At 42.5% G+C, this 19,500-nt stretch overlaps 1 protein-coding gene across 2 annotated transcripts in view; it reads right to left on the bottom strand.

Annotated features, from left to right (window-relative positions):
- STX18 (syntaxin 18) overlaps positions 1-19,500 on the bottom strand; it is a 141,801-nt gene that overhangs the window by 12,925 nt on the left and 109,376 nt on the right. For both annotated transcript variants that reach the window (XM_075858031.1, XM_075858023.1), the window contains exons 8-9: positions 6,985-7,043; positions 169-238 (exon numbers count right to left, since the gene is read on the bottom strand). In XM_075858031.1, the coding sequence (XP_075714146.1) occupies positions 169-238; positions 6,985-7,043 (129 nt within the window). The remainder of the gene's footprint in view (positions 1-168; positions 239-6,984; positions 7,044-19,500) is intronic.

The following is a 19,500-nucleotide window of genomic DNA, read 5'->3' as shown; positions in this document are numbered from 1 at the left end:
CTATTTACCCAACAAGCTGCCTGACAATATTGGGGTATGCTACTTCTATACAGCGATAACACATTGTTGTTATGACATGTTTACTATACACCCAGTTCTTCCTTTCTAAGCCCCTTGACGAGTGACCAGGATTGACCAAGCAGGGATGCAGTTAATTCCTTATATTACCTGCTGAAGAACTTTCTCTGTGAATATTTCTTGAAGTCGGGAAATTTCAACCACCTTCCCTTCGATTTGCCTATAGAAAAAAAAAAAAAAAAAAAAGCACATAGAGTATAACAGATGAGAAACACCCCCGTGTCAATGTGCATTTCTCTGAATAAAAAAAAGCATTTGTGTATATCTAGCTCTAGAACTTCATGAAGAGATTTTCTAACATGAGGAGTTGCATAAGGAGTAGGAGGCAGGGTCTATGCATTTCTAGGAAATCTGGGTGACTCGGTGACAAAATGATAGGTATATTAAAGAAGCCATTTTTCTCAGCAAAGGATCTGCATCCTAGACCCAGCTAAAGACAAATAGAAAAAAAAAAAAGGAGTTGTAGAGAGTTTTTTTTTTCACAACCAGTACCACATCTGTCCATGGATTATGTAGCGGTATTGCAGCTCAACTTCAATGAAGTGAATTCGCCTGAGCTGCAATTTTGCAAATAACTGGTGGACCACTGTGGGGTTATTTTTTTGGAAGAGAGCAGCCATGTTTTACTAACCACGTACAGATTCCTTAAGTTTTGCGGCCCCTTCACAGTTTTTTCCTGCTCCCAGCCTCCTGGTGTGCAGGGAACAGCAATATAGTCCTTTGACTTGAATGGAGCTTTTCTGCAGTTCTCTGCACTCCAGGTGGCCTGGTCACTATGCGGGTGAAATGCCAAAGGCACCTTCCTTTTAAGGAACGGCAGTGGCCCGAGATGTCAAACCACACCAATCATAATGAAATGGCATGTCCTAGTGATAAGCTATAACATTACAGGGATGGGAATACCCTTTTAAGTACTTTGGCCCGCCCCCACCCACAATCCAAAGATAAGAATAAATAAGCAATTAATTTGCCTTCTCATAATACCATGTACATTTAGACAATTAGATTGTAAGCTCTGCTGGGACAGAAACTCCTACAAATCAATTATTTATCTGCAAGTCTGGAGTATATTAATATTTCAGAATACCTTACATATATAAAAAATTGCAGGCCTGCAGAAGATTTCTATAAACGTTTGTGAAATGAATGTAACATATGGTGATAATAAGCGATTTTTGGATTAATTCACTGCCAAATGGAAAACAAAACAAAAAAAAGACAACCTGTAAAACTAAAAGTACATGTGTATCCAATATGCTAATAAATCCTTTCAACAATCACAATGTATTTATAGCTGCTCCTGTCAGGGATCATTACCATGTATATTGTTTGAAAAATATTATCCTTACATATACATATATATATATATATATATATATATATATTCAGTATATTACACAAAGATATTGGATTCATGGAGCACAAAGAGCCTGCATAACACGCCTCTGGAAGACACCGCCCCCTGGAATGCAAAGGAGGAGTGTGCAGAAGAATGTACAGGAAAACTTACAGCTGAGGAGCCAATGGGATTTAAGCAAGTCCCACATCTATAGGGAGGGGCGTGTGTCTTCTCTGTGTGTTTCTTTGTTCTGAATAAAGTTCAGTTCTCTTTGTCTGATCAAGGGAAGTTATGTACCAAACATTTTTGGCTGGTTTATTTCTTTCCAGGCATGCCTTCAGCTTTCAATTTACAGAGGTGGTTATTCGGTGTGAAATACGGACCTGACACTCCCAAGCTTGTCATATAGATATAAGACATTACCGTAATCCTCATCATCTATGGAACTATAAACTATTCTACCGATCAGTACTTTATTTGTAATAAAAAAATAAAATAAAAGTTTCCTAAAAATTTTATTTGTGTTCGAAGTATCATCTTTACAGAGCATTGATATCACGAGTCTCATGAGTTATCTTTAGTGTATATGCACACAGGGCGGATATGCTGCGTAGAAGTACGCTGTGTATTTATCCTGGAAGCCGCAGGAAATTCTGGTAAAAAAAACGCAATAAATTGTGGTGCAGATTTTCGGGGTGGAATCGCCACTGTGGAAAACAGAGTTGGCAAAAAAAAAAAAAGCCAATATTTGCACTCTGGGCGTTGCCATAGTGACATTTTTCTCTCTTCTCCCTGCAGCCTGGCGCCCTTTGCTGACGCTGCAACCCATGTGACCTCTACAGCTTGTGATTCGCTGTATGAGTCACATGGGATGAAACATCAGCCCAGGCTGCATGGAGAACAAAGGGATGCATCACAGTTTTTTTTTTTCTATAGATTTATACAGCTACTATAGAACTTAATAGTAGCTGAGAGAATCCATATACAGCGAGTCCCTCCCTCAGTGGTAGCTGCAGGAAAACGCCATGGCTGTGCAGTGCGAAGCAGGAGAAAGTTCAGTGCTGGGCCCCCTTCTCAACACAGACCCCCATAGTGTTCGCATCCCTTTAATAAATTAGGCGCATCTTACTCAAGAATTTTGTTGTAAGAAACACCAGTCTTCATAAATTCCCCCCAATGAGTAGGAAATCCATAAAATGTCATATGGTCTCTTTTTCAAAAATGCTCTGGGGCCTGTAGTCCTGGAGTAAGGTTAGAACAATCAATATTAGCAACAGAACATTCTATGACTCAAGTTTTCAATGTTCCGAGGCAGCCGAGAAATACCGCCCACACCATCCCTATTAATAGTCCTTCAGTCATTTGTAGCTAATGTTCATGTTCAGCTGTGTTTTTATTAATGGGAGCCATAAATTATCCTTCGTTGAGCAGACAATATAAATGAAATCCTGTTAATAGGGTGAAGGAGTTTGGTTTCTGTAATTGAAATCGTAGACATCAGATTTCTATTCATAAATACGTAGCTTATTGGAAGCACCACAGCAATGAGTGCAGGTCAGTGAACTGGTCATATTAACTCGTCTGTACATTGCCCTAATAAGCCAAGAATCCTCTAATGAGAGGAAACGAGCAGAAGCAGTTCTGAATGGGAAGCGGAGCAGATACCTGGTCTTCTCCAGTCACTAAGGTGGTCTATTTTAAGTCATGACGTACAAGTGATTTTTCATTCGAAAAGTATTAGCTTTAAACCGTTGTTCCCAGGGAATACGAAACCAGACACAGCGCTGTGGAACCAAATCTTTCTCCATACAGACGTGTCACCAGGATGCGGTGGTCGAATCGTCCATAGTGACATCACCTCTGTGGGCTGCAATAGGCCACCATGGCCAGATAGCCAATCTTCAATATGGACATGTTAACACTGATCCAAAATTTAAGGACAACACAAATACATGCCGCATCTGTTTGTATAGACCACACCCCCTAAAACATACCCCTCAATCCTAATGACCGAGTAGTGCACATGACCCCTTCATCAGGCCCTCAGACCCCAAAATTAAATTCCCCAGGCATCAAACACCAAGATTAATTCAGACCCCAACAGATAGTAGCACTGAGCCAAACGTGCTGGAGGAGGAGAGCGACGCTTCACTCCACCTTTGGCTTCCCACCCTTCTTAAACCAGCCACCATTACTGGGAATCAGTCCGCAGAACTCCCAAAACCCCAACACAGAACCCACATTGGGCAGCATTAGCTTAGATTGTTAAAAATAATTTCTGGTCTGACCTTAGACATTTTATCTGTATTCATGACATAGCCATCAGATGACCGCTTGGTCCAATAAGAAATTTCTGACAATTCTAGCTGACTACTGGTTCAAGACCCTGTGGTTTTAGAAGAGACAAATGGACTATAAAATGGTTAAAAGACTGGAGGTCCAACTGGAGAATGAACGTCCTACCACAGACTTGCTTCATGATTGGATGTCCTTCCGTACATCTATATCTTATGAATATTAGGTGGCCTTACCAGTCATAAGAACATGTTCAACAAGTTTTTTCGAAGAAGAGTCAGGTCAGGATATCGGATGGGATATGTAATCCAGCTTGGTTACCCTACCAGAAACACTCACTGAACCAGAGTTCGCACTGGACGCTGCTCTACCTCAGGAATAATGTAACAAGCAGATCTTAGATCAGGGCGATCATGCTGAACGTTGGTCCCTTGAGAATTGCCACTTTCGGTACTTCAGCATAAAGGGAGAGTGTCTCCATGCGTTTTTCTACACTGGCCGCTGGAAGATAACCCAAAGGAGACAAGTCTTACATGCAGCAGGGCCAGTTTATACTCCTCGGGGAGAGCAGGTAGGTCGCAATATAAAGGTGACGCACGGAGTACGGGCCTGAGGTAGTAAGGAGAGGAGATAGGGGGGAGCCCTTACCGACCTCAACTGCCCAGAGCTGAGCAATCCAAGGGATGCAGACCTCAGATTCCTCCCCTGCGTAAGGTCTTTATTGCAGTTATCTCCCTAGTAAGGACCAAAAAACGCTGGTGAAGGCGGGGTGGGGGGAGTGCTTTTAACCCCTTGTGTTTTCTGTATCTATTAAAGTCAATGGGCAACTCCTCCTGTGTTGCAGTCAGAGGATGAGGGGAGAAACAAACATTATTTTTGATCAGTGGATTATATGAATGCTCGAACAGAATATCAAACATCAGATGAACCCAAGGATAAATCCCCAAATGCGATGGGCATATTAAACATAAACATGAGTATAAGTAGCGGTAGACTGCCCATACATCTCCACAGTACACTTATCCTGTAACACTTCACACAATACACCAATTTAGCCTCATACTGTGGCTACGTAACTTGCTCCCGGCAATGTCACTGTGACATGAATTTTAAGCGGGTACTGTGTACCAACAAGTACGATCAAAGCACAGAGGAACAATAGGAGGTCTGCTACAAGACAAGACAATTCTATTTACTCTTCCACAGAAAATCATATATCACTGATCAGCAAGGACATATAGGGGATGGGAAGTTAAAGGGGTATTCCCACCTCGCACAATTATGGCATAGTCACATAACATGCCAAAAATTTGTAATAGATGCAGGTCCAGCTCTGGAAGCCACACCATTATGGAGAAGAGGGTTCACCTAATCCTTCACCCCGCTGGCCACCTCATCCAGGTAGGGGATGAATGGAGAGGGGGCAGCCCGTGAGCACGTCCCCATTCTATTCTATAGGAATTATGGAAACAACCGTAACTCCCATAAAACAGAATGGAGAAAGCCGCGCACATGCGCGACTACCTCTTATCCAGCCGTGACAGAGGTCGGAAGACCCCCGTACTCTATATACATTCAGGTCCCAGAACTCCTCAGAGAGTAGCCTAGTCTGCGTGCAATGGCAGCAAATTCTCAGCAGCGAGAAAGAGTACGTCTGGACAGTTTTGTAGCCTATATATGAAAACAAGAAGGTACCCATTCAAATAAAGCAAGCAAAGATCAAGTTGAGCAAGCGTTTCTAGGACACAAAGCAGATATTAGGTGTTCAAACGTTAACCAGATTATTATAATGTATATGCACTAATGAGCTGAAGGGTGTATTAAAAGCCATAATTACTGTAGAATAACAAATCTATAAAATCAAATCAGCAGCTGCCAGCCGACATCTACAGTTTCCAGGTAGTAGCCTTAAAAAAACAAAACAAAAAAACCCACAGGTAATGAGGACATGTAGAGACGGTAAAGAGGACCTGACTCCTCCTTACATGTCCTCATAAAATAACAATTTTGGAGCACCTTTTCTTAGAAGCCAGCATTGTGCTGTCCCTCTGCTATTCCTCCTGGCGCTGTTCAATCAGTCCTGACAGTATTCGACTGAGCAAGGGGCATACCCTATTGACAAAGGAAATGGTAATGTCCAGTTGTCAATGCATTCATACACTTCCAGGAGGAACAACAGAGGGACATCACAACACAGAGTTCTAAGAAAAGATGCTTGAGAATCGATATTTCATGGGTAATACAAGTATTCACTAAAATTGTTAGGAGCTGCCTGGTCCTCTTTAATTCCACTTTAAAAGGCTAGGCACATCATTTTCTTACAACAAATATTAGTCTGTATCCACCTCCGTTCTGTATACTCAATTACACAGCCGGGCAGCTATTATGGGAGCCCAGGTTTCAGCTGAACTGTTATATGGGAACGGAAGGAAATGCGACATATTTCCCCAGTACCTTCTGCCGACCTGAAGTGGTAAGAAGCTGCGGTTCCTAGAAGGAATACAGCCGAACACCTCGGCAAAGGGGATACAGTGGGAATTCATCCATCATCGCGTGGTTTCCATGGAGACAAAGCTTTGTTTAAAAATACCTGTTTTTATGGCTGCTGCTTCCATCTAATACACGGACTGCATCTTAACCCTTCAAGTACTGCATACAAATCCATTGGGATGAAATCCATCTTAAAAGGTGGGCAGATTATTTTTCATTTACGATTTTTATTTTATTTTTTACATTAAATTTGGTGCACTGGACACTTATTTTGTACTTTCAGCTAAGCTCCATCTAGAGATGCGTCTGGGTGCAAGTTGCCTATTAATCACCCGACGTCCTATTTGGGTGATCACATTTTTAAGGTCTATAAGGGCATACAGATGTCATGGAGAGGGGACTCCCGCTCGGGATGCCCTAAATGTTGACGCTTCGGTTATGAATGGAAGCCACAATGCATATGTGAACAGAGTCTTAGTGCTACGCAGAGATCTGGTTACTTGAAGTTACAGGCCAAACACTAGGGTTTCGCGCCGCTGAAATATTCTGATGACATCATGTCTTGTGATTTCTAATCAGGTCCATTGTTATGTGAGCCAATTAGGATGTAGATATTGAGGTAGTTGTTATTGAATCTACACAAAGTCTCCACGACAACATGACAAATGTCAGTAGTGCAGCCTCAGGCTTTGAGCACCGCACAGGAGATATTTAGGTCTGGTACAATACATCATGAATGTAAACAGGGTTACTACAAAATGAAGATCATGGCTCACGTTTACCTTACTTCATCGAACAGACTGTTCATCTCGCTGACAAGTCTCTGGTTCTCCTGTTCGAACTGTAATAAAACAAAAATATTACTAATCAAAATATCTATAAGGTGAAACATAAAAAAAATGGAGATGTAGGCAATGGACTAATGAACTGAGCAAAAGGACTACCATAGTGACCCACATTACCGTTTCTTACAGTCATTGAGTAGTGTTATAAGAGGTCATCAGTGGAAGTGCAGAAGTCTTCACGCCTAGCCATTCCCAGAATGAGAGACCAATGGTGCCGGACGATGCACCCAGACAACTTTGGCCCTGGTGAGAGATACCTACACCTCAAAATTTCCATGATTGCTCCCCTTCAGAAGCACCAGTGATTTTAGGGATACCTGACTATGTGTACTCGACAGCACCCATTGGGTTATCAAATGCGAATATACAGAAATTTTTAGCCAGCGCTGAAGGGGTGTGGGTGCATTACTAAGCCCCTTTGTTTTGAGATGTAGCCCCCCGGTACTGAATGATGCAATGGGGTACGGCTCTGCTCACACTTCGTTTCTTGCTTTCCATCAGAAGTATGTGTCGGAGGAATTACCGGATGTATATCACTGACGGAAGGCTGCGATGTTTAGCCAGTGACCTACAGACACTAGGCAATTATTTTGGGCAATAAAGTTAAGGCTTCGTCCACATCTGCGTCGGGACTCCGTTCATGGGTTCCGTCGGAGCTTTCCGTCAGGGGAACCCGTGAACGGAATCCAAACTAAAACAACTGGAAACCATAGGTTTCCGTTTGCATCACCATTGATTTCAATGGTGACGGATCCGGTGCAAAAGGTTTGTCACCGTTATGTAAGGGCTCCGATGTTTTGACTAAATCAATACTGTAGTCGACTGCGCTATTCATTCCGTCAAAATGACGGAACCCTTACACAACGGTGACAAACAGAAACCATTTGCACCAGATCTGTCACCATTGAAGTCAAGGGTGATGCAAATGGAAACCCAAGGTTTCCAGTGGTTTCAGTTTGGATTCCGTTCACGGGTTCCCCTGATGGAAAGCTCAGACGAAACCCATGAACGACCTCCCCGACGCAGATGTGGACGAAGCCTAAGCACTCAAGCCGGGATAATTCATTGAAAGATATGTTTTCATTATCACAAAATGTATATTAAAACAAGGACAACCTGTCCATAACGAAGAAAAAGAAAGTGCATCCATGATTCCCACAAACCCACCCCAAGGATTGACTGGCCAGTAAATTTACTATACATAATAGATAATTCTTATAGCAATATATGAAGGATATGCAAAAAGCAGGACTCAAAATTATATATTCCTGCTGAGATCTCAGAATTCATCTAATAAATATATCATATCAAAAACAAAATCAAACAACCATTGCAATGTCCAGATAAGTAGATGAAAATATGGAGCAAGGTGAAAGGATCGGCCGTAACGAGTTATCCAAGTTCTTTGTGCAAAATACCAAGCTGAATAGAATTCCATAGATGTGTCGGTTCATACTGGTATACATGTATCAAGGTACGGTAGTATCCAAATAGTTGTAAAGCAGGGTTTAGATATTTAACCACTCAAATATACGCTCATCATGATATAAAAGTCATTGGCTGCAGCGGTCACATTGGATGAAACGTCATCCCAGGAGGCCGTCCTGGAGGAAGGAGGAGAGCGTTCTGGGCAAGTATTATTTTTATTTCCCGGAGTTGCGATATTTAGGGTGTAATCGCTGCGAATATACCGCAAAAGTCGTAACACTTCGCTTACTGTTGCAGGTTTTGTATTGAATTCAATGGGGAAAAACTGCAAAAGAAAAAATCACCGCAGGTCATTTTATGAACGTTTATGCTGCGTTTTTTTGCGCAGCATGGGCATGAGGTTTTCAAAATCTCACCCACTTTGCTGTTACTGTAAATTCCACGAAATATCCGCAAAGAATTCCGTTGCGGAAATGCTACGTGGGAACCCAGCGCAAACGTTTCCCCTTAAACCACTCCAGTGAAGATTTAGCAGGATGTCTGGCAGACAAACAGGTTTGCCTCAAGAATTGCCCCGTATTTACTGCCATCCATCTTTCCTTCAATCCTGACCAGTTTTTCAGTCCTTGCCCCCCACAGCATAATGCTGCCACCACACAGTGTTCCCCATGATGGCCAAAAAGTTCAATTTGGGTCTCATCTGAGCAGGGAACCTTCTTCCATGTGTTTGGGGATCTGCCACATGCGGTTTAGTGAACTCAAAACGTGTTTTCTTATGTTTTTCTCTAAGCAATAGCATTTTTCTGGCCACTCTTCCATTAAGCCCCACTCTGTGTAGTGCACTACTTGTAGTGATCCTATGGACAGATACTTCCATCTCCGCTGTGGGTTTTTTGTAGCTCCTTCAGTCTTAGGCTGGATTCACACGAGCACATTACATCCGTAATGGACGGAACGTATTTCGTCCGCAAGTCCCGGACCGAAGATACCGCAGGGAGCCGGGCTCCTAGCATCATACTTATGTACGATGCTAGGAGTCCCTGCCTCGCTGCAGGACAACTGTCCCGTACTGTAATCATGTTTTCAGTACAGGACAGTAGTTCCACGGAGAGGCAGGGACTCCTAGCGTCGTACATAACTATGATGCTAGGAGCCCGGCTCCCTGCAGTGCGTTCGGTCCAGGACTTGCAGCCGAAATAAGTTCCGTCCTTTACGGACCAAACATGCTCGTGTGAATCCAGCCTTAGGGTATGTTCACACGCAGTGAGCAAAAACGTCTGAAAATACAGAGCTGTTTTCAAGCGAAAACAGCTCCTTATTTTCAGAAGTTTTCTTTACGGCCGTTTTTTGGAGCTGTTTTTCAATGGAGTCAGTGAAAAACGCCTCCAAAAACGTCCCAAGAAGTGTCCTGCACTTCTTTTGATGAGCCGTCATTTTACGTGCGGTATTTTGACAGCGACGCGTAAAATAAAGGCTCGTGGGAACAGAACATCGTAATTCCCATTGAAAGCAATGGGCAGATGTTTGTAGGCGTATCAGGGGCGTTTTTTCAGGCGGACATCATGTGACACTGACTGCACACAGGACGACCTTATACAACCAATTATGTGACTTCTGAAGTTAATAGGTTTGACCAGATCTTATTTGGGGGGTTTCATAGAAAAGGGGGTGATAACATATGTACTCACAACTTTTCGTTTTTTGTTATTTTTTTTTAAACAAGGTTTTTTTTTTTTGTTTTGTTTTTAATTCCACTTTAACAATTTGGACTATATTTTGTGAGGTCCAATACATAAAATAACATTTAAAATCCATTTTAGTTTCAGGTTGTAAAGCAATAAAACATAAAATACAACAAGGGGGGTAAATACTTTCACAAGGCATTGTATGTGGTCCAATTGGTCTGGTCAGACATCCTGGTTCATTAATATGAAGTGACTACAAAACTACAGAACTACGGTACCAGGTATACAGGTAGAGCAGATGAAGAGAAGGAGCAGGGAGCGGAATATCACTCTGCAGAAATCTGCTGGGTCACCAGACCTACACATCAACTCTATAAAGGTTCTCTGCTTGGACAATTCCTACTTGTTAGAAGGGTCCCTTGACAATAAGCTGATCACAATGTGTCCCCCTGCTGGGATCCCCAGTGATCAGAGTTTAATCTGTGAGTTTTCACGCAGCGTGTGTCCGTTGCGTGAAACTCACTGCATGTCCTATTTTGGTGCGTTTTTGCTTATCACGCACCCATTCAAGTCTATAAGAGCGTAAAAATTACGGACAGCGCACGGATTTCATCCGTGTTTCACGCAACAGTTGCTAAAGAAAGACTGAGAAAAAAAATTAAAGAAAATGTGCACCAACAGAGACATTAAAAACTGATGCCACACGGAACAAACACTGATGGCACATGGAACTGCAACACGTGATAAATCAGGAATTTTTTACGGACACAAAACCGACACATTTGTGTGAATCAGGCCTAAATGTTACGTTTCCCTGCAGCACCTCCACAGGGGAAATAAAGCATTACAAGGTGCCCATTCAAATCAATGGGTTGTCTGTAATCCAGGACAGGACTCTTCTTGAGAGGAGGATCCTGAACAGAGGACTCCCCTCTATTATCTCATAGTTCCCTAATAAACAGGCTTTCGAAACTGGACAACTATCAATATCTGTTACACAAATAAATGGTTGAATGGGTTTTAATGACTTTAACGTCTCCTGTATTTACAAGAAAATCATCATTTAGAAAGAATTTCCCTCTGCCTGCACCCGTAATAGTAGAAACCTTCAGCTCATTTCTGGCTGTACAGTAGGGATTCAGACAGAGGAACACTTAGTTAAGTCTGGGTGGTAGAAAAGCAATCAGCACCGCTGACAGCAGCCGCCATTAATCTTTAAAAATCTATTTAACACGTAAGAGTGGTCTACGAGAATAAAAGAGATATCCAAAAAGAGCAGATCCCTCATCTGGAAGGATTACTGGAAGTATATGAGGAAGATTTATCAGCCGTCTCAAAAACATCATCTTTACATATTCACTCCCTGCTCCAACCAGGCGTGACAAATCATTGTTCTAGCAATAACCGCGCCAGACGCAAGGTCTGGACTCTTTCTAAGACTAAACCCATCCATTTTAATATATTGACTTCCTGATTTATGCATACAAAGTGTGGAGCAGATGTCTCAAGTAACTGCGTAAAAATCCATAAGGCCCTGTTCACACAAGAGTTTTTTTGCAGGCAGAAAAAATGTGAAATTTTCACAGGGCAGCGTTTTTCACCCACAGCCATTGAAGCTAGTGCAAAGAACGCAGACAAAAAACTCCCCGAAACGAGCGGCGCAGGTTTTTTCTGCCTCCCATTCATTTCAAAGGGAGGTCAGAGGCAGGACCGTGGCAAGAAAGAACACACCGCTCTTTTTCTCCCCGCATACGGCCGAATGCTGCTGGGGAAAAAACGCCACTGCCTCCCATTGAAATCATGGGGGGGGGGGGGGGTGCGTGATTTTGGAAGTTTTTTTTGAGCGGATTCCGACTCAGTTTCCGTGTCAAAGTCAGCGGCAAAAAAACTCAGGACCTAACTGGGTGTAAAGAGAAGTGTTCGTAATGATACGTGGTGTTTTTTTTAGGACTCATTTAGCATTTTTTAACAAAATTGAGGGGAATTGCTTTCATCTGGCAAGCAATAGTCCAGAAATTTCTGCTAACATTTTATTTGGGGTTTTCTTAGCGAAGGTTTTCTACCATTATAAATGAGCTTATACTTTTATATTAATATATTTTAACCATCTGATAATCCAGAATATTTTAGAAATCCACTACTTAATAGGTGCCAGAATAAACAGTGCCAGCAGAGTTCTTCCCTACAAACAGCCATAGAATTAAAGTTATACAAGAATAAGTCTGCCTGCAACCACCACTAGGGGGAGCACGCAGAATACATAAAAATGAGTTTCCCATTGAAACCACTGAAGGGGAGAGATCTATTCTGGGAGGCACCTGGAAAATCCAAGAGAGAGTAGGCGATGGTATTATTTTTATGGTTTAACCAAAAAAGTTACAAATATTTATTGTGCACGGTCAGAGAATGTAAGGTGAACATATATTGTCTGGATACATTTACAGAGTCTACAGCTACATGATAATAATATTCTCCAAGTGTTAGCTGGCTATAATGACTGCCATTAGTCAGTGCTGTCACTTTTTTCAAAAACACAGGAGAAAGAAACAGATATAACTAAAACGGAAGAATTTTGACGAAGGTTTTGTTCACATTTGCATCATGATTTTTGTCTTTACAGTAGCCGTGACGGATATGATGGATCCATTATGATCCGCTCATTTCCGCTGCAGAGGTCGCTTCATAGGAAATGCATTATTACTTGTGGCCATTCAAATGAGTATCTGTCCACGTTATATTTTGGAAAATTGTATATTCAGAACTTGTGTGTATGATCTAGCACGAATTTCATGGGCAGTCTTGGAAATCCCGTGCCTGTGCAGATGACCGGCATAGTCCAATAAATTATTAACACAATAATATTCTATTTTCTCGCAGCTTAGTCTAGAAAATCTGTTCTTGTGATATTCCTGCAGTGACTGTTTGTCTAGTTTATAATAATGCTGGATGGTAATAATTATTATCGACATTTTTAGTCTATGAATTGTCCGTTGTCATGTTCTGGCTCCTTGGCCTCTGCAGTTGCCTTCAAGGTCAAAGCATGGAAATGGAAATGTGTTTTTCAGTATCATACAACTGGGCTGCAACAAAGAACTACCTACAGCAAGAGCAACCAACAGCAAGAGCAACCAACAGCAAGAGCAACCAACAGCAAGAGCAACCAACAGCAAGAGCAACCTACAGCAAGAGCAACCTACAGCAAGAGCAACCTACAGCAAGAGCAACCTACAGCAAGAGCAACCTACAGCAAGAGCAACCTACAGCAAGAGCAACCTACAGCAAGAGCAACCTACAGCAAGAGCAACCTACAGCAAGAGCAACCTACAGCAAGAGCAACCTACAGCAAGAGCAACCTACAGCAAGAGCAACCTACAGCAAGAGCAACCTACAGCAAGAGCAACCTACACACATAAATAACTACACACAATACACAAAAGAATTGGTCTGGAGTGGTACTGAAACACAGACGGTGGAATTTATCAAAATTTATATGCCAGTTTTCTGGTGTAGAAAAGTCACAATAGGGCCCTAAAGTCACAATTTGCATTGCAAATGGCCTTTATATGCCACCCTGACCTTTTTTGTGAAAGGGGGCACGGCTTCCCAAAAGGGCCCGACAACTTTATGATAATTTACGTTAGAAAACTGGAGTAAATACTATTGGAAATCTACACTAATTCCTAGTGAGGCATGGCAAAGTAGAGGCCTGTACTTTGCTCACCCTATCAGACAAAAAAAAAGCACTCAGGACGTCGTATGCGACGCGGCACTCCGGATGTTGAGTTCTGCGTCGCATTTAAGGCCCTGAATTTGCTCAGTGACATTACATTGTATGAGCTGCAGATTGGTGAGAGGACCCAACAGGGGGGAAACTGAGAATATAATTTTTTTTAATATTTCATGTCCGATGGGGGAGCAGAAATGGTAGGCACAATGGTCGCGGTTATTACACCACAATTGTGGAGCACAGCTAGTGGAAGGATGCAACAAATTTATTAAGAGGCATGCGCCTATTAATAAATCTATAGCATCTTACTCCAGCGGAGCAGAAAGCAAAGACTGGCGTATGAAACTCCAGTCTTCGTAAACCTGCTCCCAAGTATATAAGAAAATGGCATAACTTTTAATTTATGCAGCAAAATAAAGCTTTATTTAATAAACCGCTAAAAACTCTAAATTGTCATGTTATCCTGTGCGTATTTTAAGATATATGGAATTTTATTCTACATTTACACCCAAAGTGAATCTGTATGTGGTTCATCTATACTATACACCCACTCTACCCTTCTTCGGCCGCCAGCGGTCTCTCGCGACCTCCCAATATACATGCACGCTCAGCACGAAGAATGTGGCATGGTAAAACCTCATCCTTAATGACATCGGCCGACACTCGGGATGCCCCCACACGCATTAGCTTGTCCTCACGAACCGCCAATACATATCCAATGTTTGTGGGCAGCATCAGTTCTGCAATGCACTGGTTTTCGGAGCAGGATTCTGCATTTCAACTTTCATCATATAAATGAAAATCAGTACAAAAAAAAAGTGAAGTATTTGTAAAGATATTCAACGTTATATGTAAATCTAATTACAATTTCAATATTGGTGGTTTTTGGAAACCATCTAATGTATTTGGGGATTGGCAGATACCATGGGGCAATAAATAAATACAATCTGACAGGTTGAATTCTTGTGTTGGATGCTATAGGCTCTCTCGAAGATAAACAGATGTCTGGCGGCCACTTACCACTCCGATCACCATAGAATTTTATGTTCATGTTGGGCTGAGCTATTGTGTTTGCCAACGATGAGATCAATTGTGTTCATTACTACAGAAAGAATGCTTTGGCCAACCATTATCCTATGTCTTTGGCCAGCTCTATACTCCAATTACATCCACAGCTGCATTCATAATTCTGCTAGGACTCCACGAGTTACAGTGCCATGTGACCCTTCACCTTGCAGCTACAGATTTGCAAAATAACTGAGGCTGAACCTCAGGCTACAGAACCAGAAAATGTCATGCAGCTCGTAGATAGTGGCCCATGAGCCTTCACCAGCTGCTGTAAAATGCAGTCAGCAGTTGGTAGGAGAAATGCAGCCCATCAGTTTCCAAAACAGAGTTTACATATATTGTTATTATATATTATCATATTAGGGAATTGTCGTAAAAGCAACTAATGCAAAGTGCAGAATTCTGAGTGCAGCTCTTGATGGGACTGTAATATGTTGTAACTAAAAGGTCAATAGACAAAGCCAAAATTAAACTTGTTTCTGGATAGGGTTCCACGTATGATGAAGGCGGGTGTAGAAACTGCATGACATCAAGAATACCTGTAAGAGCGTCAATGACATTTTAGTTTTACTGTTAAGGTCATGGAAGTTTTAACACGCAGTGGTTTCAGACGTAATTCGGACATTTTACACCTCGAATTACGCCTGAAAAAACGCCTCCATTACGCCTACAAACATCTGCCCATTCCTTGCAATGGGTTTTACGGTGTTCTGTTCCCACGAGGCTTAATTTTACGCATCGCTGTTAAAATACGGCGCGTAAAATGACTGTGGGCTGTTTTCGGAGGCGTTTTTGATTGACAATTGAAAAACAGCTCCAAAAACAGCCGTAAAATACCCAGTGAAAAACGAGAGTTGCTACAAAAACGTCTGAAAATCAGGAGCTGTTTTTGCTTGAAAACAGCTCCGTATATTCAGATGTTTTTTGTCTAGCGTGTGAACATACTCTTGTTTATTTTGGTAAAAAATTATTTCATGATATAGGACACCGGGCAGGGCCTCTGTGGTTCACGATACATCCAGGACGGCTGATGTATTTTATTTTAAAAGCCTGAGGCCCCATGCACACGAACGTAAAAAAATCTACTTAATTGCGGACCATAATATGGTCCGCAGTTACGGAGCCATCCAGTTCTATTGGTCGCGGACACCTTTCCGTATCGCTAACGATAGGTGTCCGTGCCATAGAACCGTGCCGTGAATTATGGAGAATGTCTTACTTTTCGTATTTTACGGGCCGTGCTCCCATACTTTGCGGCCGTGATTCTGGGCACAGCCGTGTGCATAAGCCCTTAGATTGTGCTTTCCCTCAACCAGGTGGAAAATAAAAATAAATCAATCACTGTAAATCACAAAAAAAAGTGCACATGGATAAAAATCTATTACTAGCTCTCCCAGAAAGGGGAAAGGGCACCCAACCATCCCCTAATCCTCTGAGTAGAAAAAAATCTAAGGCCCCGTTCACACAGTTTTGCAGGCAGAAAAAAAAATCTGCCTCAAAATTTAACTGGCTGCAGTTTTGTTCCCAAAATTTTCACTGCGTTTATTTTTTACCTGTGGCCATTGAAGCGAATGCAAGAACCACAGACTAAAAACGCTCAAACTAGTGCCGCAGGTTTTTCCTGCCTCCCATTAGCTTGAACAGGGGGCTGAAACCGCAGCAAGAAAGAACTTGGACGCTTTTTTTCCCCCCGTGAGCGGCAAAAAGCAGCCATGGGGGAAAAAAAAACCGCTTTAGTCTCCCACTGAAATCAATGGGTGGCAATTTCGGCTGTTTTTGCTGCTGGTTCGGACGCGGTTTCTGCGTCAGATTCAGCACCAAAAAAATAGTGTGAACTGACCCTAACCTAAGGGTTTAGAACAAGTAGCTATTCTTCACTGCAACTGATCTGTGTCCTGGTGTTGGTCTAGGCTCACCCCCAGGGGTCAAAGTTCTAGGTGTGGCTCCCCTAAAAGTGAGGAGCCAGGGTCGCAGGGGGTGAAGAACCTAAAAACCCCCACACAACAGGCACTCCCAAAAGTCCTTGTGATGGACTTAAGTGCAAAGCACTCACGTCTTAATGCAAAAAGTTATTTAATCCAGTCATGCAACGTTTTGGCCTCTCTCAAGCTGGTAGCTGAAACGTTGTGCGAATGGCGACTGGATTAAAAAGTTTACCTATTAGCATCAAGTGCAACTGCAAACAACCGAGTGCCACTCGGGCCGTTTTTCACGGCATCCGAGTGACACCCGATAGTTTTCACAGACCCATTCACTTTAGCTTGTGAATCGGGTCCGTGAAAACTGACCCGATTCTCCGATCCGTGAAATGAACGGACGTGTCCTATCTTTCCATGGATCACTGACGGGACCCGGCCGGTGCACACTATCGTGTGCATGAGCCATCAGACATGATTTTTTTATTGCTGCTGCTGCTGCTATATAAAAAGGACCAGTTGGACAGAGTCCTTTTTGGACTTGCACCACGTATACCATCATCTTGGTTGTCGCTGCTGACCACTCTATTTTTGTAGACCAAGTGCAAAACTAACATAAAAAATAATTTTCATACCGTGAGAACTGCAGGTGTATAGGGCAGATACAGGCAACAGTTAAGGCCCTTTTATACCTGCCGATACTTGGCCGGTAAAGCAAGCGCCGATCAACGAGACATTGTTGATCGGAGCTCGTTTGCTCCTGTAACACGGAGCTATGGATGGGGACGAGCGGTCGTTACTCCGATCGCTCGTCCTAATACATTATTATCATGTCGGCAGGGCATCTCTCTGTTTACACAGGGGAATGTGCTGCCGACAACTATAATAATTCACTTTTTATAAACGATACGATCAACAGATGATCGAGCGTTTCCCCGTTCATCTGCTGATCGCTGCCCTGTTTACACAGGGTAATTATCAGGAATGAGTGTTCTATGAACGCTTGTCTGCCCGACAATCGCCCAGTGTAAAACACCCCTTAGTCATTACAACTTTCACGGAGCTGTTCAGTCTTGTTAGCTCTCATCAGAGAAGGGTTTCCATATATTGCAGTGAAGGCTAATTTTTGGCAATAATTGGGGTATACATAATCAGATCTGGATTCATAGTTCGGCTGTGTTCACATCAGCGTTGCTTTTCCGTTCATGGGTTGATTTCCTTGGTGATGCTTCAGTTTTCCATGGATTGCGTTTGTTTCCGTTCAGTAAAATTTCCGCTTTTTTCACGGAAACAATAGCGCAGTCAATGGTAATGCAAACGAAGCGCTTTCGTTTCCATTTGGCTTTCCGGTCATGGGTTCCTCCGATGTAAAGCTGCAACGGAACCCATGAATGGAATAGCAACTCTGATGTGAACAGGCTCTTAGCCATGGTTATTTTATTTGGTAACTGTCTAAGCAATACCCTACAGAGATATCATTTTCTAATGCTGATGAGGACTATCAAGGATGAAAGAGGTCCTTGACGGTGAGAGTTAACCGCTCTGTATTAGGCTTATCTATAAAGGTACTGGTCCATAGTGGTTTGCCAATGATTTGTTTTAGGAAAGAATCGCTGTGATTCCCTAGATAAAAGACATCAATACACGGACAGGGATATATAAAGGAACAAAATAATTACCCAAGTATAAAACTGTCCGTGTCATAATAAAGAACGCATTGCTATGCTGGGATTCTTCCGTCTATTTCAGGAAACCCATTTAACGTAAAAGAGAAATGATGTATTTGTTACCGGCCATCTCTCGAGAAGTTTGGCATAAAGCTCGGAACAGCAGCAAATCGCATTCACGGAGCGGCAAACACAGATTAAAATCCCAACTTTTTTTTATATTAAAACCGGAGATAGACATCTCTCATGATGTATTGTCTGTGATCCAGCCTCGCAGATTACAAAGGACAATTAATTGGTCCTGTGCGCGGCAAACGCTCTGCCGTCAGCGCCGAGTTTTACAAACCCTCTTTGTATTCTCAAAACAAAGGAAAACCGATATAAGCGCCGATAAAGGATTTGTGCAATTTGTAAGATAAAAATTAGACTTTAGAAAGGGGGGAGGGGATTTAAAGGGGTTTTCCAACACTATTGCACAAAATTTTGAAAAGGTCTGGCCGCACTACAAACGTTACAAGTAGTCTCCTCAAATACCTTTCTCCAGTTTACCGTAATTCGTTTTTCTGTCGATCCTCATTGCCCAGGATTCCTTCCAATATTTGTTTATTTACATGATTCCTGGTCCGCGGCTGCTTCGATGTAATTGGATGTGGACGGCGCACGCGCAGTAGACACATTTGGGTTTGTGTGAAAATAGAAGGTGCAGGCACGGAGCACGCGTGGAACAGAGATCTCAGCTAACGGGAGCAATCCCTGTAACAGACGTCACTAATGACGTGCTGTACAGTCTAGAGGCCGGAAGGAAGCCGTCGCAGACTATGGACCGGAAATCACCGGAAGTGATTTCACAGGGTGTCGGCGTCACGTGACCAGCGACACGAATGGAAAACAGGGCATTTTCTGAAACATAAGTAAATTACAAAGTGTGTTTGATTGCGGATTGAGGTAAATAGCCATTAGAT

The sequence above is a fragment of the Rhinoderma darwinii genome, chromosome 1 (assembly GCF_050947455.1).
Source record: "Rhinoderma darwinii isolate aRhiDar2 chromosome 1, aRhiDar2.hap1, whole genome shotgun sequence".
Lineage (NCBI taxonomy): Eukaryota > Metazoa > Chordata > Amphibia > Anura > Rhinodermatidae > Rhinoderma > Rhinoderma darwinii.
This window is presented reverse-complemented; position numbering and strand designations above follow the sequence as displayed.